This window comes from Salvelinus sp. IW2-2015, linkage group LG5, assembly GCF_002910315.2.
Source record: "Salvelinus sp. IW2-2015 linkage group LG5, ASM291031v2, whole genome shotgun sequence".
NCBI classification, from domain to species: Eukaryota; Metazoa; Chordata; class Actinopteri; order Salmoniformes; family Salmonidae; genus Salvelinus; species Salvelinus sp. IW2-2015.
In genome coordinates this window covers 29751064-29776431 of record NC_036844.1, presented here as the reverse complement: position 1 = coordinate 29776431, position 25368 = coordinate 29751064, and the positions used below count along the sequence as shown (strand labels likewise).

The following is a 25368-nucleotide window of genomic DNA, read 5'->3' as shown; positions in this document are numbered from 1 at the left end:
ATCTCTGATCACTGCCCATCTCTGATCACTTGCCCATCTCCTTGATCACTGCCCATCTCTTGATCACTGCCATCTCTTGATCCTACCCATCTCTTGATCACTGCCCATCTCTTGATCACTGCCCATCTCTTGATCACTGCCATCCCTTGATCACTGGCCCTTCCTTTTTCTTGATCCCCTGCCATCCTTGATCACTGCCCATCCCACATATTGTGTTCACTGGCCATCCCTTGTTTCTGATCCCTCTTGATTTCATGGTCTTGCCCACCTTACGATTTAAAAATGATATTTCAGCCAGGCAGATGTGGAATGCACTTTAAAAGCCAGGTGGAACAAATCAGTGGGCATTTAAAAAAATATATCAAGTGATTCCACATTACTATATTCAAACAGGCCTTGAGCACTGGATTTCTTCCCAGTCTCTGAATACATTAGATATGATGTTGTCTGTGGTAAACAGGCGCAGCCCATGCACATTCCTTCTGCAGTCTTAATTACAAGTATCTCTGTCAATAATCACATAAAACAACTAACATACATTACATTCATATTCTAACAAGCAGAAATACATGTTGAAATCTGAAGATAATATGGCATGGTAATTTACCTGCACATTTTAGTTAGAAGTGTTATTAAAAAACACTTGCCTGTAGAAAAACATCTATGATTGATTTCATGCATACAAATAATAAATATGTTGAGTTGCGTTTAAATACTATCTGTCATCATCACATGAAATCCTATGATTTACAGAGTACATCTGGAGGTTGTTATACAGTTCATTCATTGCTCTCCTGTTTTTTTTTTATGTATAAAATAATGTTTGTGGTTATATTTATGTTTATTTTAGGTCCGCAGAAAACCCTAAATATGAAGTTATCTCAAGGTAAAGCATGCTGTAATAGATCTACATCTACAATGTGAAGACATACTACACTATACATATACAGCACACATTTGACTACTGGCACAGCCACTGCTCAACCTCTTGATACAATTGACTAAATTGCAAAGGCACCTATTGCCAGTAATCTTTATTGAACATCTCTCTCTCTCTCTCTGATTCTAGATGTTAGAGAAACATGTGGTTGTGAATTGCATTTGAGAAAAACAGTTTGAGAGAAAAAACATTTTTGTTCTTGTCTATTTTGAGTTCTTGTTCAGATTAATATCAACAAACAACTTTAAAGGGAAATAAACATTCACTTGTAATTTACTTTTATAATCCCTTTCTTTCTCTTCTTGAAAAACTCTTCAAAAGAAAATGATTAATTGAAAACAGGTTTTTACACATGCTCTTAGGACTTGGTGATGTAATAGAATCTGGCTCTGCTCTCTGTCCAAAAGAAAACATAGGCAGACATAGCTGGGAAAGGCAATGAGGAGTCTGAGGATCTTCAGGAATTTATATCCTCGGGTCAATTTCAGTGTATCTGGGTGCGCCAGTATCTCCACATCTGGCTTAATCGTTGCAATCAAGCCTGAGAGATGTTTGGATACAACTGTTGTTTTGGATCATAAATTGAGGCCTAACAGTAGGAGAATACTACTGTGTGGGGAGACTGAAACAGTTCATTTGGCTCTGGGGCCAAGCAGCTGATTACCTCACCAACACTCCTCATTAATCAATGTGCCAAATGAGTTTATTCAAGATTGGCCCCATTCATCATAGTCTTTTTGATGCACAAGTATACTTAGAAACTGTAGCACACACTTAACATGAAATCATAGGGCGAGTGATTGAATGGTCCATAATTGTACATTTGTAGTAAATTTTTCTCTTGAACAATAATCATTTCAGCGATGAACAAAAATATTCCTGTGAAACCTGGTCTTGGTTTATCAATCATGCCTCCATCACAAGCATGTGTTTAAAAATGTGAACCTCTAACAGTGGGGTTCAGGAAAGAGGGTGTAATGACTGAAGTGTTTATGACATGAATCCCAGTATTGTCCATATTTTCTTGGCACTGCCCAGATCATCAGCTGAAATGATCAGGGCCAACTTAATTAAGGAAAGGGGTAGGGTGTAAAAAACAGTGCCCTTAATAGATTTCGGAAGTATTTTGATGAAGCAAAAACTCAGGGGTTCTCTTGAACACCTTAATCAGCTATGAAAGCAAACACATCTATCAGACTTAATTAACTTAACACAATTTGGCTCCCTTTGAATCAAAAGACTGCCTGATTGATTTTCAATGCCTCAGTTCCTCACAAACACTGTTTCTGTGAGGCACCATAATTATGGTGTAGCAGCCTAGGGACAGATATTTCGAATATTTATTTAGTTTGCTCACCTCACCTGCCTCCATCTACTGCAACTAACGGCTCGCTGTAGCCCGTTATCCACAGGAAATGGCTACATTTCGGATAAGTTGTGGGCTCGTACAGTAGGCCCATAGACTGTAGCTATCTTGTAGCATACAATAATATATTGTTGCTACTCACACGTTGAGACACTTTTCAATAGAACTAGATGTAATTACAGTATTGTAGTAAATATTCTTACTCCGATTCTAACCCTTAATGTACTTGAAATAGTGAGGTTTCTTCAGTTCTGTGAGAATTCCCTGGTCTGACATATTCTCTAACAATGGGCAGCAGCAGGGTTGAGTAGACATGCTCCTACAGAGAGCTGACCCCACTACCTGATTTATACCCACTGACTGCCCCCAGCTGTTACTATTGCCTGAGCCAAGACTAAGCATGCATAGCTGAATTGGCCAAATGCTACTTAGAGGGAATTTGAAACGTCCTCTCCAAAAAATTAACAGACCATATAAATGCTGAAAAGTTTCAAGATTTTCCACCAGCAATAAAATATAGAACCGTTAATGTGACAAAAAAATTCAGCACCACCACCCCTGTTCACTACCTGGCCTGCCACAATGAGGGATGCTGTACTTTGCGTTATTATCCGGGATCAAGTTACTTTCTCTAAATATAACACTGCATTCTGGCATATAGCAAATACTTTCTCATTCATCAATTTGGAAGAGAAATAAGATGTGTTTTTTTTATGGAGAAGTGGAAAGAGGCACATCTACCTCCTTTATGGAAGAGGACCACCTTGAACCTCTCAAAATAAGATATTGCCAGGAACTGTCAAGTCCAACAGCCTGTTGAAATAAGTCACAGCTTCATTGTAAAACTATTAAGGTCTACAACTGAGGGGCTTCTGTTTCAAAATATTTTGTCAGGCCTTTAGTGAGAGATGGGCAGCAATGTCTGGCGCAAAGTGTGAAGCCAACACAATGAGTCATTGTAGCTGTGAAGGGAGAGAGTGGACTGTTGGGGTTCACAGATGAGGGATATTAGTCACAAGTCTGTGCACTGTTCCCATATCGACAGGACTCGGTGTATGGCTRTTATCTACTGCAATGAAAATGGCACAGGGATAAATGGGCTTATCTTACACCTGTTGACCTAAACAAGCCTTTTGACAAGCTGTTCACAGGGCAGCTCAACTCAAAGGCGAACATGGATTTCAGATGATGTGATCATAAGCCAGCTTCTCAATGTGTGTAGAACAGTAATGACATGCTATCTCAATAACTTGTCATAATAGTTATTTGATGTGGTAGAACAACACTCCAATAATATCCTACATTTTTAAAGACCAAGGATTTATTTTTCTTGGGTTTGGTGTATTATACATACTGCAAAGAATCAAATTGTGTCTAACTATTTGACAAGCATGTTACTGTTGTGCTCTATCCCAGTGTGTCCCAAACTCGGTCCTTGGGCCCCCCCTGGGTTTACGTTTCGTTTTTTGCCCTAGCACTACACAGCTGATTCAAATAATCAAAGCTTGATGATGAGTTTGTTATTTGAATCAACTGTGTAGCGCTAGGGCAAAAAACGAAACGTGTACCTGAGGGGCAGGACTGAGTTTGGGAAACCCTGCTCTATACCTTTTTTTAAAAGACTGGGTCATCCATCAACAGTATTCTTATTTTTCAATATTATTCCTCCCTGAGCCCTCTCTTCTTCAGTTCTCTGTATTGGAAAATGTTGGTGTCCTTCCAACTCATGACCTACATTTATATCAAATTAACAGAGCTCTATTGTTGTGCTCATCCTGTTAGGCCATTACAACCCTTGAGAAAACAAACTATAGCACTGGAGCACAAATCCAAATTACAGGCACAATTTATAAATGAGAAATCCCCCTGGTCCGACTGGTCCGACTGGGTTCACTGGAGGGTAGTCAAAGGAATAACAACAGTCTGATTTGTGCAGGAATTCTTGCCTCAGGTAGAGCTCAACTAAATCATATTTTTGGTTGGCTCCAACTTTTAGCCTTGTCAATCACGTGCAAGAATGCCTTGCCACTGTGCAAAGGGAAAAAAGACGCATCAAGTACTGAAATCACATATAATCCTATGGAAACGTGGTCTGTAGAAAACTGGCCAAACATAATGATAAACACCTCAGAGAACATAATAGAAAGTAGTTCCAGCAAACCAATGTAGCCACTCTTATGACAGTACATACAACTGCTGTTGCAGGGCAATACCGATGCCCAGATATCAAACCCACATTTTCTGAGGAAAGCCCTATATGTATACTGCCCTACCAAGAAAAAAGGCTGTAACTGCTCATAGCGTGGAACTGAGAAAAATTGCTTTTATTTACCTTGGTTTCACAGTAACTTTATGCAGTTACTGCTAACATGACCCCCATTTTCTCCAAAACACAATAGAGGCAGGATACTTGTCCACATGATTAAGCATGTACAGTGGGGCAAAAAAGTATTTAGTCAGCCACCAATTGTGCAAGTTCTCCCACTTAAAAAGATGAGAGAGGCCTGTAATTTTCATCATAGGTACACTTCAACTATGACAGACAAAATGAGAAAAAMAATCCAGAAAATCACATTGTAGGATTTTTWATGAATTTATTTGCAAATTATGGTGGAAAATAAGTATTTGGTCAATAACAAAAGTTTATCTCAATACTTTGTTATATACCCTTTGTTGGCAATGACAGAGGTCAAACGTTTTCTGTAAGTCTTCACAAGGTTTTCACACACTGTTGCTGGTATTTTGGCCCATTCCTCKATGCAGATCTCCTCTAGAGCAGTGATGTTTTGGGGCTGTTGCTGGGCAACACYGACTTTCAACTCCCTCCAAAGATTTTCTATGGGGTTGAGATCTGGAGACTGGCTAGGCCACTCCAGGACCTTGAAATGCTTCTTACGACGCCACTCCTTCGTTGCCCGGGCGGTGTGTTTGGGATCATTGTCATGCTGAAAGACCCAGCCACGTTTCATCTTCAATGCCCTTGCTGATGGAAGGAGGTTTTCACTCAAAATCTCACGATACATGGCCCCATTCATTCTTTCCTTTACACGGATCAGTCYTCCTGGTCCCTTTGCAGAAAAACAGCCCCAAAGCATGATGTTTCCACCCCCATGCTTCACAGTAGGTATGGTGTTCTTTGGATGCAACTCAGCATTCTTTGTCCTCCAAACAAGACGAGTTGAGTTTTTACCAAAAAAAGTTATATTTTGGTTTCATCTGACCATATGACATTCTCCCAATCTTCTTCTGGATCATCCAAATGCTCTCTAGCAAACTTCAGACGGGCCTGGACATGTACTGGCTTAAGCAGGGGGACACGTCTTGCACTGCAGGATTTGAGTCCTTGGCGGCGTAGTGTGTTACTGATGGTAGGCTTTGTTACTTTGGTCCCAGCTCTCTGCAGGTCATTCACTAGGTCCCCCCGTGTGGTTCTGGGATTTTTGCTCACCGTTCTTGTGATCATTTTGACCCCACGGGGTGAGATCTTGCGTGGAGCCCCAGATCGAGGGAGGTTATCAGTGGTCTTGTATGTCTTCCATTTCCTAATAATTGCTCCCACAGTTGATTTCTTCAAACCAAGCTGCTACCTATTGCAGATTCAGTCTTCCCAGCCTGGTGCAGGTCTACAATTTTGTTTCTGGTGTCCTTTGACAGCTCTTTGGTCTTGGCCATAGTGGAGTTTGGAGTTTGACTGTTTGAGGTTGTGGACAGGTGTCTTTTATACTGATAACAAGTTCAAACAGGTGCCATTAATACAGGTAACGAGTGGAGGACAGAGGAGCCTCTTAAAGAAGAAGTTACAGGTCTGTGAGAGCCAGAAATCTTGCTTGTTTGTAGGTGACCAAATACTTATTTTCCACCATAATTTGCAAATAAATTCATWAAAAATCCTACAATGTGATTTTCTGGATTTTCTTTCTCATTTTGTCTGTCATAGTTGAAGTGTACCTATGATGAAAATTACAGGCCTCTCTCATCTTTTTAAGTGGGAGAACTTGCACAATTGGTGGCTGACTAAATACTTTTTTGCCCCACTGTATTTAATGTAGAAAAAATGACATTAACTCATTTTCAACCAAATMAGCAGTTACTGCCTTTTTGCTTGGTAGGGCAGAATAGCCCAATGAACTAAAGCCATGGCGTCTCAGGCAAGGACCTTCCAGTACAAACTCAAATGTCTACAGAATGTACAAACAAACATGTCAAACAAACCAATGTTGTACGCTCTGCCTCAAAATGACATCTGTTAGCATATATGTATTTACAATAAATATGTTAATTAATATTTCTCGGTACATTCTGAAAAGGCATACAATTTCAAACAGCAGTATTTAGCAGAACGGTAAAGTGATTGTAAATATGGTCTACTCTATAAAGGTGTTATTGCCAGATGGCTGTCTAATTTACCCAGTGTATTTTTCTATTATATACATGTACACCTGTATTTTTTAGACAACTGTTTTTACTGTATTCCAGTATGCCAGAAAACAAAAATGAGATATAACTAATTCATTTAAAGTATTTTTTGCATTTTGGTTTCTTCTACTACCAAATGCTACCAACAATGTTGACAATTCTGCTGACAATATGGAACATCACATTGTAATGAGTTATGATGACATTTAAAAATAAACAAAAGCTTGTTATTCTATAACCAATAAGCAGTGCTATGTTTCATGTTTAATGAAATGCATATGAATGCTGTGCATTTTCCATTGATGTCAAAGTCAGGGGATGAGAGTTAAGAAGAGCACAGGCTTTCTAGCTGGTCTGGGTACAAGAACTTCACTACCTCCCTGATCCCATCCTCACAGGTCCTGGTCTTGGGAAATTCCTTCTGATTGTCTTCTTCCTCCTTGAATCTTTTCCAAGTCTCTGTGTAAAAAGAACAAAGAATTGACATGTTGCCATCCAACAGCAGACAAAAAGCGTACAAATCCATAACTTTTTTTCCCTCAGCAGGAAACAAGATGGTCACTGACAAGAGGAAGCAGCCATTTTTGAATCAGTTGAAATGAAATGAAATTTCCTTTGGTCTACAATATGTCTGGTTGGTCTATGACCTTATGTCTAGAAATGGTTTGAGCTGTATTGCCTAACAATTCAGATTGGCAAAACAATGGAAAAGCTTTACTTAAAAGAAACTAAAGGATTACAAGATTTAGAACTAGAGAACTTTTAAATGACCGGAAAATAAAGGTAAGCTAAAAAAAATTAAAAAAACACACACAAAAAACATGGATAAACTCACCTTCATCCAATGTTGTCAGTAAAGTGTAGTCATCTGGATTATCTAGAAGATCTTTCTTCAGAACATCCCCAGTTTCCATTAATTGTAAAACTCCTGGGAAAAGTGAAAATACATATTGGGTGACATTCCAAACAGTTAGGTAATCCACAGCTGTAGCTTTGTTATTAACACTGCCATGCTAGTGCCCTCTAATGCTTCCCCCCTCCTATTACCTCCTACTGTCTTCCATACTTGCACTTCAACTTCAGCAGTCCCTTGTCTTTCAATAGCAATTATCCTAACTGTGTCCTCTGTGTGAACCTTTGACGATGGCTTAACTTTGTACACCAAGAGGTTGTTATTGTCATGTCCAAGATTCATGTTTATGTAACAGTCAGTCCTGTTGCTCTCAGCATTATGTTCTAGGGGCAGAAATCAGAGAGATTAAAAATGTATATTGTTCAAAACCTATGGTTAAAATAATTTTCTGAATTGCATTGTGAATACTGCTGAGCTACAGTACCTGGACAAATCTTGCAGCATTTCCCCTCGGTTTTAACGGGATTTTGGCATGGATACTGGCTGGGACATGAGAGGCGTTTGCAGTCCTGTATGCCATCCTTACAGGTGCACAAAATGCACTCCAGGACCTTCCCCAGGACTGGGTGCCACACATCACCATGAGAGTAGGTGTTGCCGCTGTACTGACATGCTGAGAGAAATAGGAAAAACATATATGCTCTAGTACTACATATTATTACAATCACAGAGCTGTAAGAGTTAGAATATATTGACTGCTCAATGACCAGGGAAGTGACTCCCTATTGTAGGCCATGAAAATAGTACTACTATTAATAGGATAATAATAATAATAAGATGAATAGCATTAATTAATATTATTAATATTATTAATTATTGTAGGGCTATCATTTAACTCTCACCCTTCTGGTGCTTTTTCTGCAGCAGGAAATTCACGGTGGTCTCTGCAGCACCTTTGAAGTGGAGCTTGGGCAGGCTCAGGCCTCTGGGAGTACCCCMGACTGTGGATGGAGTAGAGCGGACAGACCGCCCTCGGAACTGCTCTCCAGCACACTGGTCCACTGAATGCCTCTTGTGTATTCACAGAGACAAATAGACACAGTTATTATGGGGTTATTTTGGATTTATGTGCAGTTCCGATGCCAGTGAGTTGGAACCCCACCCCACTCCAGGTAAACTTGATTTACATGCCCCACAAATGAAGATTAAATATTAGTTGTTGTCTTCTCTGCAAAGGTGTGGTGTTTTGGATGTTATGGTTTGACAAATCTACAAGACTAAACCCATCAATGAATGAACAGAAAACCACCTACAACGCCTCGGTTCAGCTGTTGGCCTACATCCTCCACTGATGAGTACCCATTAATGCCACCATCTAATCAAAGACAAATGAAGAGGATATACATTGACTTCGTTTACAACAGAAAGTAGGGTGAGAATCTGTGGTAAGAAACAGATGTGATCACCTTTGCACACCAGACAGCAGGTATCTGGGAATGAGACTGGTGAGGAGCAGGTCAGTGGCTGGCAGGTTTTCAGAGCACAGAAAATATTTCCATTCTAAAAACAAATGTGGAAGAAAGCCAAAGGAAGAACAGAAGTGATTGTAGACATTGCCAGCCCTAGCTTTTTGGGGGCCCGAAGCTAAATGTTGTTTCGGGGCCCCCAACTCGCGAGAAAAACATTTTAGTGGCTTCCCTATAGAGATAATTTTCTAGAGATAATTTTTTTAACAAGTTAATTTCCTGCAATTCTACTCATTTTGCCATGGTGCGGAGATAGAAATGRGCAGTTTTAGAGCCAATTTCCTGCAATTCAGCACAATGCCATAGGGTGGGGATACATTTTTGCAGTTTTAAAGCTAATTTCTTGCAGTTCTACACACTTTSCCATATCTTTTGCCATGTTAATATGATATCTGAGTGAGAGTGACTAACAAAACCAATGGATAGAAATTTGGGAACATGCCCTTTCTTGCCCGGTCGATAATTCAACCAGGATTACTACAAGTTTAGATAGTTGGCTAGACTAACATACCAATCTGAAAATGTTTTGCTGACATTGGCTAATTGAGTGATTGTCAGTGACTGAAATAACAAGAAAAAAACTGCTGATGCTCAACCAAATATTAAAATTGCACCTTGTGTATTCTACTATTCTAACTCTCAACAGTAAGTTGAGACCAAACTGAGTTCCTAAAAAAAAGAGTCGCTTACTGCTACAGGGAATTGTAGATACATTAAGAGCTCCAGTATTATGGCTGACACATGAGGAAAAACTCCCAGTTACGTTCTCAGAGTAATGAGCTGTACACCATAAACTAGAGGAAGAGAGAGTGTGACTTACTGAACATGTGCACATGACACACTGGTTGGTTTGTCGAGATGGGAAGAGGTCATGGTTGGCAAAGGTCTCCCCTGGTTGGTATAAAGTTCCATTATACCTGCAGGACTTCACTGAGGCTCTCAAGCCTGCTGGAATCCTAGGCTCATCTGAGCAGATAATGAATGGTAAGCACAAGATGAGTAAGTGAATGCCAAAGCAGGATGTTTTTGTTTTACACACCTCTAGCCTTATTTTCCTCAAGGATAGAACTGGTGTATGCAATTGAAGATCAAGTCCTGTGACTAGACATGGCATAAAAGCACACAGGTACTACTATACCAAATGGAGTCATAGAAATTATTAAATAACTTTATTGTACTGCCTGTGTGTGCTTATTGTATGAGAATGCCTGATCCTACCTGTACAGCGAGGGCAGCACTGCTGAGAGTCAGTCACTGGGTTGTCACATCGCAGAGTAGGGCACTTAATTGTGTTACATTTCACATGGCCTGTCTATGAGGGAAACGTTACATGGTTTACGGGCATACCTTGAAATCCCACCCACCAAAACCCTTTAAAGCAACTGCCAATATGATGTATAGCCAGTAGCCTAAATCCTATTTGCACACAGTAGCCTACAATCCAATACTCAGGTTTAGACAGTTTGATACAGTAGCGTATAGGGCAGTGTTGGGCTTCTTTTGGTACACTTTTACATGGTTTCATATTAGGCTACAGATGTGACAAAACTGACCAATGARGTACTCTAATTCTATGGGTACAGTACCTCAGTGCAGGAACACCGCATACAAAACATGAAACCAAAGGGTTCCAGATAAGGATGCCAGCTGTCTCCAGGACTGTATGTTTTCTCTTTGAAAGAACAGAAAACTGCAGACACTGGGTTAAAAAAAATGGAATATGGAAAGTTATTCTAGCAGTAGAAGCACTTTAATATGAAGCAAATCAGGAATTGTCATAAACAGAAAACGAAAGACTAATCTAATAAAAAAAGTATCTTCCATGGCTCACAAACTTGTCAGAGTAATAACTGCTAATATCTTCTGGCAAAAAAACATGTGGATTAAATCAGTATACTGTCATAATTGATGTTATGTGGTTATATAATTAATGTTGTGGTTATAATTAATACATTTCAACCGGAATTAGCACAATTTAATACAGTTTAATACTACACTGACCTTATAGACACGCTGTATAAACTTGCCAAATATACAAAAAAAGTTGGTTGCAACAATGATGAAATCCAGAAAAGGAAAAAATAACATAAACCCATGTTTGATCGCCAGTAGTGAGTAGTTGTAGTGTGTTCCTATAGTAAAACTCTTCGTTTGATTTGAGCTACAGACGCATTTCATCAATTGTGGATAACGGCTTAACTTTAGATTTGCAGAGACAGTCTGTCCTACCTTTTCTTGCTCTTATAACATCCGAAGCACAACCAACGAACAAACAGATGCAAATTAATAAGAATATATGCTTCATGTTGGGGGATAAATCCTTGTCAATATGAAATGAAATAGCAGCAACTGCGACAGCAAACCCCAGGACAGTGTGAAACTCCCCATAAAATCACGAATTTATTCTTGGTTTTCATCGAAGGCGCCTCCTACAGGAAGAATACGCCAATTTATAAACTGGGTGAAGTGAATGATGTGATGTTGTCAAAGAAAATGGAATGAATAAATCTAAGTTTGTTGGTTGTCAAGTAGGCCTAAAGTAGGAATAAAGCCTATAGATATTGTCAAATAACTTATTGGAGGCAGAGCATATTATTACTGTGTCTCAAATGCACAGTAGCCCTAACATAAACATGTACAGTATAACACCCTGCTAGACATGTCAGTGACATTATGGGTGCGTTCGTAAATTCACTCTGGCTATCTACTCCGATTTCAGAGCACTCTCGTCTGTGTGCCAGAGCGCAGAATAACTGATGAATTTACAAACACTTAACACCCGTTGAATATAGCCGGTGTCAGTAAACGTCGGCAAAAAAAAACATAATTAAATTGTCAACAGCAGTTAGTCACCAACACTCTGGACAACATAACACCCTATCCAGCTTTGCTAGGGTGAGTAAAATGGTCAGAATGAGATTCTCTCATTTGTGTCTGGAAGTAGCTAGCAAGCTAGCCAATGTTAGCTTGGGTGCTTGACTGCCGTTGTGAGGTCAGAACGCTCGGATCAACCCTACTCCTSAGCCAGCACAACACTCTGAATTTACTAATGCCCAGAGCACACTCTGGCACTCCAGATTGAACTCACCCGCTAATGAAAGTGGGATGGGAGCCTGTGATGTCATAATAAAAATGTGATGGGAGCCTATGATGTCATAATTGAAATGACCTCCTTGTGGTCAAAAGCCTGCCACTAARTTGTCAAAGATTCTAAGGCAGGTAAGACCTTTCAATACGGAGAACCACATTCCTACTGGAGCACAATGGTTAGAACCCGTGCGCAAMTGGCGCTGCTTGCTCAACGCAACAACCAGCATCTGGGTCGCCGTGGAGGGCCACAAAGTCTGAGGCCCCGTCATGACAGACTTCAGAGAGAGAGGCCTCGGAGTCGACGCCCCCGATGTCAAGTGGGTCCGATGGTTGAGAAATGGAGATGGCCACGAAAACGATTAAGTTTGCTTCCACAGTCAAGATCATTCGCAGATGTGAGACGAGGACTGAAGGGCRGACGCGTGGTACTTCGTGTTGGAGAATTGCCCAATTAGAAATGAAAGTGCAGATTGATGCCTCAAAGCTTTAAAACATTTGTAAAGATACTTTTAGGCCTACTGTTTTTGTTCTCTAGACATCTAGCTACCCTCCTAAAAATGGTAAAAGGGCCTACAAGTGCTACCAACACACTGCAATGTTATGGGACACAACATAAAAGGCGTATTAAAATCAACATTTCTCCAGCATTTATTAAAACATACAGGAAACATAAAGGGATTAAAATGGTTACAGCTAGATGCCATCATGCCAACATCTTTGCAGACTGAGCAAGTGAAATAGCGCATAGAATAAAACATTGACAACACAGCATTGTCCACATAGCATAGGACACGTATTTCAATCCTCATTTAAAAATGTGACTGATTCAGTTTGACCAGACTACACAACGGAGCAGAGCTGTATTACATTTGCTGAAGGTAACAATGATTTATAGACATTGAGATTCAAACAGTGCTTTGCGTCTCTAAATGAGACACTTCCCCATGAATATGACCCCAGAAATGTAATCATCATTTGATGTTTGCTAGTAGATCTACCATGTAGGCCTACAAACTGCAGTGGTTTCATTCTCAAAGTAAGTCTTCAGCCCCCATTCACTTTTCATTTGTGGGATCGAAACACTGTATGGGCCTGAGAACAAAGATTTAGGGCTTTATTCAAGCCGTAACGCAGAAGTTCAGTGTTACCCTCTGGGCACAGCCGTCAATTCAACGTCTATTCCACATTGGTTCAACGTAATTTCATTGAAATGACATGGAAACGACATTGGTTCAACCAGTGTGTCCCCAAGTGGGTACAGCGTGATTGACATTTAGCGGAGACTGCATTCACAGTAAACGCTGCATATGTCAGCTCAATCTGAAATTACCTTTCTATCAGGTAATCTGTAACGCTTCAGCGATGAGACTGAATAGAGCCCATAATGTAGCTAAAAACAAACATAATAAAAAAATATCCTGTAACTCCTAACTGCCACGATATGTCACAATAGGAATTATTTTCKTTGTAAAGGTGAAAACAGACAAATGCTAAACTATCGGCAACCTACTGTTGCCCCTCATGGTTGTGCTACTCTCCTCTTTGCGTTCACTGAGAAAAATGATTCATTTGTGTGGGAGAAATTACAGGACTTTGGGGTAAAAGAAAGAAAGCCAATAGACAAAATGCTCTTAATCAGACTTCCACACGACCAATTTGGTTGGAACATAAAAACAGTCAACCCGAGTCAAGGACAGAGGAGAAACATAATTCAAGAACCTTCCTTACATACCCACAAGTTTCACCTACTGTATATGTCCTGGGAAACATGTAGGATCTTTCAATGTAGTAGGCCTCCTGTAGGTTAATACAGATGAGGTACTCCCTCTGTGCCCCTCATACGTTTTCTCTCTTTTACACTCAGTCACACACACACACACACACGCCCTCTCAAGAGGTGGAGGTGCTCCCTGCCCCGGTGTCTTCATCTCCTGTCTTCTGACGTTTCTTGGCCCGAATCTCATTCATGGCCTGCTCTATGGAGCGGGTGTCCCTTTTGTTGGCCACAGGTACTGAGGGAGGAGAGGCAAATATATTTTGTTACGCAAAGAACACAGCACACACCATGAGGAGATGTGATTCTCTGAGGATGAGAAATCAATACTGAGCCTCTTCACACTGACCCATGCCATATGCCTGGTTGGCCTCTAGCGTATGTGCTGCATCCTTAGCAGAAGAGGTGCCGATCAGATGGCTGTACTTGTCACGGTAATTGGAGCTGGGAGACGCTGCCCTCTTCTGTGTCTTACAGGCGGTCTCCTCTTCTAACGCAGCCTGCTCCTGAAGAGCAGTGGACAGGTTTAATTATCAAACACTTTCTTTGAGCAATAGCTCTGAACCCAACCTATACTCCGTAGATATTACGCTGAGTGAACAAAAGACAGAAGCATATTATAGAGCAAAGGGTTACCTGCAAAATGTCAAGGACTACAGCTAGAGTGATTAGATCTATTAAGGTGCAAAAAGACTCAAGTGTGAACCATCAGTACTTGCTATGTTATAACAAGTCTACATTACTTGAAATCGGATCTCTCTCTGTGTAAATGAATGTATTCTGCCAAATGATATACAGTTATGGACATGTACACTAGAGTATGTGTTTCTCTTCAGTTTTGTTCCTCAGTGAGTGTGACTGAGTCTCCAGTCTTACTTTAAGTCTGCGGCGGTATTCAGCTTTTTGGGGATCCCACTCCTCTCCTTTCCGGTAAGCCTCCAGCTCGTCGTCTGATGGAGCAAACTCCTGCCACAGTCATTTTGAATACATACTTTCAGTTACGCATCAGTAAGAATAACACATATACAACAAATAATAAAATGCCACCACTATGCACGAAAATAATAGTGCAACTCATGGGAAGGGCATGTAAATCTGGTGATATTTGTGAATGCAGCCATAAAGAACATCCAAAAGAGGTCTGACCTTCTTAAAAATCATGACGTATCTGCTCTCCTCATCCTCTCCGAAAGAAAACGATGCCAGACCAGCGACTTCTGCAACATCATGCCTTTAACAAGCCAGGATGTCAGTAAAAGTTTACATGCAAACTGTTACATATTATGTTTGTAGTCCTCTCATAAAAAAAAAAAACTTATTACATAATGCTCTCTATTTATATATTCAAGGATATATTTTTTAATTTTTCACTTACAATATGCTCCTTTCAATCTTTCCCATGGGATTGTACTTCCTCTTCTGTTGCTTAGTGTCTTGAATGAATTCTGACACCTCTTTCTCCATCTGWAAAAGAGATGAAGGCAGTATAAACTCGATTGTTCTTTACCCACCAAAGATCAGTCAATGAAGAATTGGAAACAGTTATTGGATTTGTTTCTTGGGATTTGGGTTGTCCAAGTTACTGACTGGACATTCAGCTGGATGAGCAGAAAATGAGCCCACAAAGGAGACAGAATATAATCCTCCGCCTGCAGGCAGAGCCTCTCACCCTTTTCCTGAACTCTGCTTTCTTTTTCTTCTCATCCTCCTGCATCTTCTTCATTCTTGCTGCCTGTTCTGTTGAGGGATAGAAAACAAGGTTATATTATTCAATTGTTTTCATACTGAAAATATAAGCCTATTAATTCCCATGAGATGTTATAACATATCGATTGTCTGTATAGCATATATTTCCTATACCATACTTTAATTACCTGGACATCACTTTAATAATGTTGGTAAACTCTGGATTTAGTGTCATCTGAGCAAATGAATCCATAGAGCAACAGGATCCTATGCTATAGCTGCTTAAGTGTAATTCACATCATTTTTGGATGAGGGACTACTGACATAGTACATGTGACTTGCATAACAAGRGTTCAGTATGATGTTCATTATTACCAAATAACACACCCACTGGGCACACTACGTCATTTCAATGTGGATAATATTTGGTTGAGACGTTGTTCAATAAGATAACCTATAAGTTAGTTGAATTTCTAATGTGTTATCACTATGCTTTCAACAATCTAAAAGCACAACCAAATTCCAAAGGAAAAACAATGTCTGTTTTTTGTTTAGTTGTCACCCAAATGTCAATTACAGCGCTTTCAACCATTTAAAAGTTAAATAAAGGTTACAGTGCCTTGCAAAAGTATTCATCCCCCTTGGCATTTTTCCTATTTTGTTGCATTACAACCTGTAATTTAAATGTGTTTCTTTATTTATTTGGATTTCATGTGAAGAAAAAAAGTTTTWAAAAATTCATTAAAAAAGAGAAAAAAATTAAGTGGTGTGTGCATATTTATTCACCCCCTTTGCTAGGAAGCCCACCTCCAGAAGTCACATAATTAGTTAAATAAAGTCCACCTGTGTGCAATCTAAGTGTCACATGATCTCAGAGAGATATATCACTACACACACACACAAACCTGTTCTGAAAGGCCCATAAGTCTGCAACACCACTAAGCAAGCGGCACCATGAAGACCAAGGAGCTCTCCAAACAGGTCAGGGACAAAGTTGTGGAGAAGTACAGATCAGGGTTGAGTTACAAAAAAAAATATCAGAAACTTTGAACATCCCACGGAGCGCCATTAAATCCATTATTATAAATTGGAAAGAATATGGCACCACAACAAACCTGCCAAGAGAGGGCCGCCCACCAAAACTCACAGACCAGGCAAGGAGGGCATTTATCAGAGGCAACAAAGAGACCAAAGACAACCCTGAAGGAGCTGCAAAGCTCCACAGCGGAGATTGGAGTATCTGTTCATAGGACCACTTTAAGCCGTACACTCCACAGAGCTGGGCTTTACGGAAGAGTGGCCAGAAAAAAAGCCATTGCTTAAAGAAAAAAAATAAGCAAACACATTTGGGGTTCGCCAAAAGGTGTGTGTGTGGGAGACTCCCCAAACATATGAAAGAAGGTACTCTGGTCAGATGAGACTAAAATTGAGCTTTTTGTCCATCAAGGAAAACGCTATGTCTGGTGCAAACCCAACACCTCTCATCACCCRGAGAACAACATCCCCACAGTGAAGCATGGTGGTGACAGCATCATGCTGTGGGGATGTTTTTCCATTGGCAGGGACTGGACAACTGGTCAGAATTGAAGGAATGATGGATGGCGCTAAATACAGGGAAATTCTTGAGGGAAACCTGTTTCAGTCTTCCAGAGATTTGAGACTGGGACAGAGGTTCACCTTCCAGTAGGACAATGACCCTAAGCATACTGCTAAAGCAACACTCAAGTGGTTGAAGGGGAAACATTTAAATGTCTTGGAATGGCCTAGTCAAAGCCCAGACCACAGATTCTCAATTGGATTGAGGTATGACTTAAAGGTTGCTGTACACCAGCGGAACCCATCCAACTTGAAAGAGCTGGAGCAGTTTTTTCTTGGAGAATGGGCAAAAATCCCAGTTGCTAGATGTGCCAAGCTTATAGAGACATACCCCAAAAGACTTGCAGCTGTAATTGCTGCAAAAGGTGGTTCTACAAAGTATTGACTTTGGGGGGGGGTGAATAGTTATGCACACTCAAGTTCTGTTTTTGTGTCTCACTTCTTGTTTGTTTCACAATAAAACATAATTTGCATCTTCAAAGTGGTAGGCATGTTGTGTAAATCAAATGATAAACCCCCCCCCCAAAAAAAAAAATCAATTTTAATTCCAGGTTGTAAGGCAACAAAATAGGAAAAATTACAAGGGGATGAATACTTTTGCAAGGCACGGTGCACTTAAAAAATTAAAAAAATTGCACAGTAATGTTCAAATGGAAATACAATTTCAGATATATACACTGCTCAAAAAAATAAAGGGAACACTTAAACAACACAATGTAACTCCAAGTCAATCACACTTCTATGAAATCAAACTGTCCACTTAGGAAGCAACACTGATTGACAATAAATTTCACATGCTGTTGTGCAAATGAATAGACAAAAGGTGGAAATTATAGGCAATTAGCAAGACACCCCAATAAAGGAGTGGTTCTGCAGGTGGTGACCACAGACCACTTCTCAGTTCCTATGCTTCCTGGCTGATGTTTTGGTCACTTTTGAATGCTGGCGGTGCTTTCACTCTAGTGGTAGCATGAGACGAAGTCTGCAACCACACAAGTGGCTCAGGTAGTGCAGCTCATCCAGGATGGCACATCAATGCGAGCTGTGGCAAAGGTTTGCTGTGTCTGTCAGCGTAGTGTCCAGAGCATGGAGGCGCTACCAGGAGACAGGCCGTACATCAGGAGACGTGGAGGAGGCCGTAGGAGGGCAACAACCCAGCAGCAGGACCGCTACCTCCGCTTTTGTGCAAGGAGGTGCACTGCCAGAGCCCTGCAAAATGACCTCCAGCAGGCCACAAATGTGCATGTGTCAGCATATGGTCTCACAAAGGGCTGAGGATCTCATCTCGGTACCTAATGGCAGTCAGGCTACCTTGGCGAGCACATGGAGGCCTGTGCGGCCCCACAAAAAGAAATGCCACCCCACACCAGACTGACCCACCGCCAACCGGTCTTGCTGGAGGATGTTGCAGGCAGCATAACGTTCTCCACGGCGTCTCCAGACTCTGTCACATGTGCCCATGTGCTCAGTGTGAACCTGCTTTCATCTGTGAAGAGCACAGGGCGCCAGTGGCGAATTTGCCAATCTTGGTGTTCTCTGGCAAATGCCAAACGTCCTGCAACGGTGCTGGGCTGTAAGCACAACCCCCACCTGTGGACGTCGGGCCCCTAATACACCCTCATGGAGTCTGTTTCTGACCGTTTGAGCAGACACATGCACATTTGTGGCCTGCTGGAGGTCATTTTGCAGGGTCTGGCCGTGCCACCTCCTTGCACAAAGGCGGAGGTAGCGGTCCTGCTGCTGGGTTGTTTGCCCTCCTACGGCCCCCTCCACGTCTCCTGATGTACTTGGCCTGTCTCCTCGGTAGCGCTCCATGCTCTGGACACTACGCTGACAGACACAGCAAACTTTTTTGCCACAGCTCGCATTGATGTGCCACTCCTAGCGAATGGAAGGGGCTCGACACTTTACGTCGTTGAGTTCCAGCTTTGTGTTCGCGCGGAATCTGTAGATCTCCGTTTCTCCATCATAACATTCCAGAAAATTCATTCTCAGAAGTTAGTGTAGAGTAAACAAACCCATGCACAGACAATCTCCTTCCAAGACACGGTACCCACAAAATTCTAGGACTCGCAGCAGAGTGAGCAATAGTGAACCTGGTAGAATGGTTGTTCTCCTTGTGGGTCAGAGCGGAGTGGCTGATTGGATTGACCCCCCTTTCTTTATAATGGGTGCGATGTTTCATGACATAATCATAATACCACATATCAGATTGGTGCCTGCGGTAACCTTTTTGTCTCATCTACCAATATTGACACACAGCTCGTGCAAAGGCGTGTTATACTGGTCAATCAAGTGATATGACTCACCAGTGCCTAAATCGGATGGGTAATTGGTCAAGACCATCGGCCGGCCCCCACTGACTTGTGCCACAGTATGGGTGTCCCAAGTCGGGCATGGGTGTGTGTCATCGCAAATCATTTAACCATATAAATTGGTGGCCGGTAAACCATAAAAAAAATAACAGGCGCACGGGAAAACAACACCAGGCGCACGGAATATGGCTAGTCAGCATTTTCTAAAGCTCCATAATCCCTCAGGCCGGCCCCCACCGACTTGGCCGAGTTGGTTGTTCCCATAGCGGCATGTAGGAGTAGCCCATTTTAAATCATTTAAACCATTATAAAATTGTGGCCTGGTACAAAGAGGGCACTTACCGTTTCTGAGCTTCCAACATAGAAAATTTCGACTTTTCTAAAAGTCCATAATCCTCCGGCCGGCCCACCTGATGGGCCCCGTAGTATGGTGTTCCAAGGGCATGAGGTGTGTAGCCCCTTAAATTCATTTAAACCATTTTAAAAATTGTGGGCCTGGAACCCAAAAATACCAGGCTACGAAAAAAACACATGTTGGGGTTTGCACGGGATGTAAATTGGTCCAGACATCTCAGGCCGGCCCCACTGACTTGTCCCCAGTATGGTGCTCCAGTCGGGCATGTGAGTGTGTGCTCATCGAAAATCATTTAAACCATTTAAAATGGTGGTGGGAGGTTGATTTCACATGAAGTGTCGAATTGACTTCAATTGCCGAAGGCGTACGGAAAAACATCACAGGCAGTCATGGATGATGTTGGATGTTTATTATCACAGACATGTCTTAAATGTATCCCTCTTCATATAATCTACATGGGCTGCCACAGGTTTTCTTGATTGGCAGTTGAGTATAGGGTGTTTATATTTAAACAACCAGCACTTGTGTTTATCACTGTCTTCATCTAATAGCAGAACCAAATTAACTTGGATGCAGCTTGAGATCACTTAAAAAAAGTACATGGTGGCGATAGTGATCAATGTCATTCGAGGATTCTGGCAGATTATACAGCAATGTGAAGATCTCACTGATTCTGTGTGACTAATGCATGCTCTCTTGAACCAGTAAGAATGTATAGTTACAGTAATACTCAAATTTGTGCCACGGATGTTATAATTTTAAAGGTTAAATGTTTAATAACTCAGCAATAAAAAAACGTCCCTATTTCAGGACCCTGTCTTTCAAGAGTATTCGTAAAAATCCAAATAACTTCACAGATCTTCATTGTAAGGGTTTTAAAACTTGTTTCCCATGCTGTGTCAATGAACCATAAACAATTAACGACCGTCCACAGTTGCTGTTCATTAAGACACTAACAGCTTACAGACAGTAGGCAATTAAGGTCACGGTTATGAAAACTTAGAACACTAAAGAGGCCTTTCTACTGACTCTGAAAAACACCAAAAGAGAGATGCCCAGGGTCCCTGCTCATCTGCGTGAACGTGCCTTAGGCATGCTGTAAGGAGGCATGAAGACTGCAGATGTGGCCAGGGAAATAACATTGCAATGTCTGTACTGTGAGATGCCCAAGACAGCGCTACAGGGAGACAGGATGGACAGCTGATCGTCCTCGCAGTGGCAGACCACGTGTAACACCTGCACAGGATCGGTACATCCGAACATCACATCTGCGGGACAGGTACAGGATGGCAACAACTGCCCGAGTTACACCAGGAATGCACAATCCCTCCATCAGTGCTCAGACTGTCCACAATAGGCTGGACTGAGGGCTTGTAGGCCTGTTGTAAGGCAGGTCCTCACCAGACATCACCAGCAACAATGTCGCCTATGGGCACAAACCCACTGTTGATGGACCAGACAGGACTGTCAAAAAGTGCTCTTCACTGACGAGCTGCGGTTGTGTCTCACCAGGGGTGATGGTCGGATTCGCGTTTATGGTCGAAGGGATGAGCATTACACCGAGGCCTGTACTCTGGAGCGGGATCGATTTGGAGGTGGAGGATCTGTCATGGTCTGGGGCGGTGTGTCATAGCATCATTGGACTGAGCTTGTTGTCATTGCCTGCAAACTCAACCCTGTGCGTTACAGGGAAGACATCCTCCTCCCTCTTGCAGTAGGGAACTTGCATGTGCCTTGGTGGAAGAGTGGGGTAACATCTCACAGCAAGAACTGGCAAATCTGGTGCTGTCCATGAGGAGGAGATGCACTGCAGTACTTAAGGCAGCTGGTAGCCACACCAGATACTGACTGTTACTTTTGATTTTGACCCCCCCTTTGTTCAGGGCCACATTATTCCATTTCTGTTAGTCACATGTCTGTGGAAATTGTTCAGTTTATGTCTCAGTTGTTGAATCTTATGTTCATCCAAATATTTACACATGTTAAGTTTGCTGAAAATAAACGCAGATGACAGTGAGAGGACCTTTCTTCTTTTGCTGAGTTTATTAGTGTGTGTTAACTTCAGGCTATTTACTGTATTACAAAAGTAATAGACAAGAGTTACAGAATAGGACTAAATCAAATCAAACTTTAAATGCACTTTATATATAAAGTTTGATATGATGTAGTCCTATTCTTTAACTTAGATTGTTGGTTAAGATGAAGACTTGAATCCAACATATCAATTTGAAATTCAAACAAACTGGAATTAAAGCCAGACTAAGTCAGATGCAAAGATTGGACAATCCAAGCAGAAGACATCTCCTTCAAAATGTTGATATTTGGTTGCGTTGACACCAAACAATTCAATATCAATAAAAAAAAAGTTTTTTTTWAAATAAAAAAATCCACCCTAGGCCTAATTTATTGTCTATTTTTTGTTGAATTCAAACAGTTGCTCGATGACTTGCAAATGCTATAAACAGTGCATTCAGAAAGTATTCAGACCCCTTGACTTTCCACATTGTTACGTTACAGCTTTATTCTAAAATGGATTAAAAAAAAAAAAAGATCCTCAATCTACACCCAATACCCCATAATGACGAAGCAAAAACAGGTTTTATGAAACGCTTGAACATAAAATATTAAAAAATAATTACAAAAAAAAAKCCTTCCCTAGAGCTGGCCGCCCAGCAAAACTGAGCAATAGGGGGAGAATAACTCTTTGTCCTGAATGCCAAGTGTCACATCTGGWGTAAACCTGGCACCATACCTAAGGTGAAGCATGGTGGTGGTGGCAGCATCATGTTGTGGGGATGTTTTTCAGCCGCTGGGAGACTAGTCAGGATCGAGGGAAAGATGAACGGRGCAAAGTACAGAGAGATCCTTAATGAAAGCCTGCTCCAGAGCGCTCAYMGCCTCAGACTGGGACAAAGGTTCCCCTTCCAACAGGAAAACAACCCTAAGCACACAGCCAAGACAATGCAGGAGTGGCTTCAGGACAAGTCTCTGAACGTCCCGCCAGAGCCCGGACGTGAACACGATCGAACATCTCTGTAGAGACCTGAAAAAAATCTGTGCAGCAACGCTCCCCAGTTTGAGAGGATCTGCAGAGAATGGGAGAAACTCCCCAAATACAGGTGTGCCAAGCTTGTACCATCATACCCAAGAAAACTCAAGGCTGTAATCGCTGCCAAAAGTGCTTCAACAAAGTACTGAGTAAAGGGTCTTATGTAAATGTGATATTACATTTTTTTATACATTTTCAAAAAAAAATTAAACCAGTTTTTGCTTTTTCATTATGGGGTATTGTGTGGATTGAGGAGGGGGGGGATACATGTTAGATTAAAGCTGTAACGTAACACAATGTGGAAAAAGTGAGGGGTCTGAAAACATTTTCCGAATGCACTGTAGGCCTAAAAAACATAGTTGGTGATTGACAAAGTAAGGTCACATTTCATTTGCTCTCTTAAACCTACTCTTTGGAATGACTTCAAAAGCAACAGTGAAGTTAAGTGCAGATCTCTCAACAAATCATTCTCACGACAGTGCATGGGTAATAGTCAGTGTCAAACATAYCGGGGCTTGGTTAAAACCCCTGGAAGGGAGCCCAAAGGGCAGATAGATAGTTCTCCAGTAGGAGGTGCTGCCCAGACTATTTTGTTTTCTGATAGCAGATGTTGAAAGTCTATTATTTTAATAGGTATACATTCAACATTTTATACAAGGTTGGTCTGTTTTAATATTTGGTAACCATGCGGACATAATCATGTAGTTTAAGTTTATTACTTTTTTCAAATCAAATGTATTTTTCACGTAGATTCAACGTCACAATACGTTGACAAATTACATTGAAACAARATTGATTCAACCAGTTTGTGCTGCTTTGCGTGCGCAAACAAACAATGAATGATGGGTAATTTGGCCAATGAGAGCACTAGAAGGACTGACTTTGACCAATAGGATGCATCTTAAACAAAAACGTAATTCACTACAAGGGCAAATACTCGTTCGTGACTGGATACTTTTCTGTACAGACGATAGGGKGGTTGAGAACGCCACGGAACAGCTACATTTACGAAATACTCTTATCTTTACAATCGAATAATACAAACGAATTGAGGATAAATAACTGTAGAGTAATACTGAATATACCTCGGGCCTTTCGTCGGCTCTCCTTGTCGCCGACTGTGGGAGGTTTTTCCATCGAACTCAAGATTGAGCCCAGAAGGTCCGCCATTTTGGACTGAATGATCACTACCGGAAGCAGGATCTTTAAAATCATTCGTGGGTAGGGGATACGCATGCGCATATCAACAAAGAATATTAGAATAATCGGCATAACAGGCTATTTATTATAGCCTTCTATTGACAAACGATGGGTTGTATTAGTGAATGTACTGAAATAATATATATTTTTGGTTTCTTGATGTTAATTACGGTGCCTTTTTTGTTGTCTGTAAATTGTCTGTGTATGCTACAGTACACAGAAAAATGTAAATTAAAAACACGTTTTTTCAATGTATTGCAATTTGCAATATACGTTTATCAAATTTTTATAATAGCTCTAATCAATGATAGAACATTTTCTTCATGAAATTAATAGCAGGTAGTCCAACGTTAGCGGTTAGGAGCATTGGGCCAGTAACCCGAAAGGTTGATGGTTCGAATCCCTGAGCCAAGGAATTTAGGTGAAAAATCTGTCTATGTTCCCTTGAGCCTAGTGATCAACCCTAACGGCTCCTGTAAATTGCTCAGGATAAGAGTGTCTGCTAAAATGTAACATATAAAACATTAATATCCCTTTTCATGAAAAAATACAACTAGTGATTGATCAGATGAAGGGAGGATTATATCTTACAGTTCAAGTCACACTAAATGTATGAAAAGAGGACCTCCGTAAACAGTTGTAACAGAAGTCTAGTAAACCATGCAGTGTGTATACGGATGCGACATTGAACTTCATTGGCATTGTATCAGTCAATGTGATTTCTCTCTGTCAAGAGGTGAAGAATCTTGTTGATCTTAAGATGAGGTATGAATCAGCTCTTTCATTCACACACAAATGGAAGGAGCAGCAAGTAGAACTTGTAGCACTTGTATACCTTTTCCAGCAAAATGATGGTGTTTCAACGATGTAATCTGACATGAATTCTGGTTTTCCAGTATGTGCAGTGCATAACACAGAAGCGGTCAGGATTGGCAACACAACAAGTAACCTTGATGTCTCTCCCCGCTTCTCACTCTGCAAAGGTCAGACCTCCAGTTGTCTCGAGGGTTTACTTCAACACAGGAAGTGAGGCAGAAGGAGAGAGTCAAGGAAGTAGTGATGACAGACTAGTGACAGACAGCAGACTGGAGGGGGAAGATGTGACGTGCAGCAGTGAGAGTGCAAGCAGACTCACCAGGACACTTCTGTACTCTGGCTGGCTACACATAGTGTCTGTGTCCTGTGAAAAATACATTCCACAT

At 41.2% G+C, this 25368-nt stretch overlaps 2 protein-coding genes across 2 annotated transcripts; both read right to left on the bottom strand.

Moving 5' to 3' along the window:
* Positions 1-1017: 1017 nt before the first annotated feature.
* chrdl2 (chordin-like 2) lies at positions 1018-11500 on the bottom strand. Its single transcript, XM_023988049.2, has 11 exons — positions 11331-11500; positions 10688-10800; positions 10320-10413; positions 9922-10067; positions 9042-9135; positions 8889-8950; positions 8478-8646; positions 8060-8248; positions 7770-7958; positions 7558-7650; positions 1018-7181 (listed from the first exon to the last, which is right to left on the bottom strand). Exons 1-11 carry the CDS (start codon positions 11404-11406, stop codon positions 7048-7050), a joined length of 1359 nt encoding a protein of 452 aa, XP_023843817.1. The 5' UTR covers positions 11407-11500; the 3' UTR covers positions 1018-7047.
* A 1315-nt stretch (positions 11501-12815) lies between these two features.
* spag7 (sperm associated antigen 7) lies at positions 12816-24172 on the bottom strand. The gene is made up of 7 exons (XM_023988048.2): positions 24052-24172; positions 15635-15702; positions 15341-15429; positions 15112-15196; positions 14842-14931; positions 14315-14471; positions 12816-14203 (listed from the first exon to the last, which is right to left on the bottom strand). The coding sequence occupies exons 1-7, from the start codon at positions 24134-24136 to the stop codon at positions 14082-14084; spliced, it is 696 nt and encodes a 231-aa protein (XP_023843816.2). The 5' UTR covers positions 24137-24172; the 3' UTR covers positions 12816-14081.
* Between the last annotated feature and the right edge of the window lie 1196 nt (positions 24173-25368).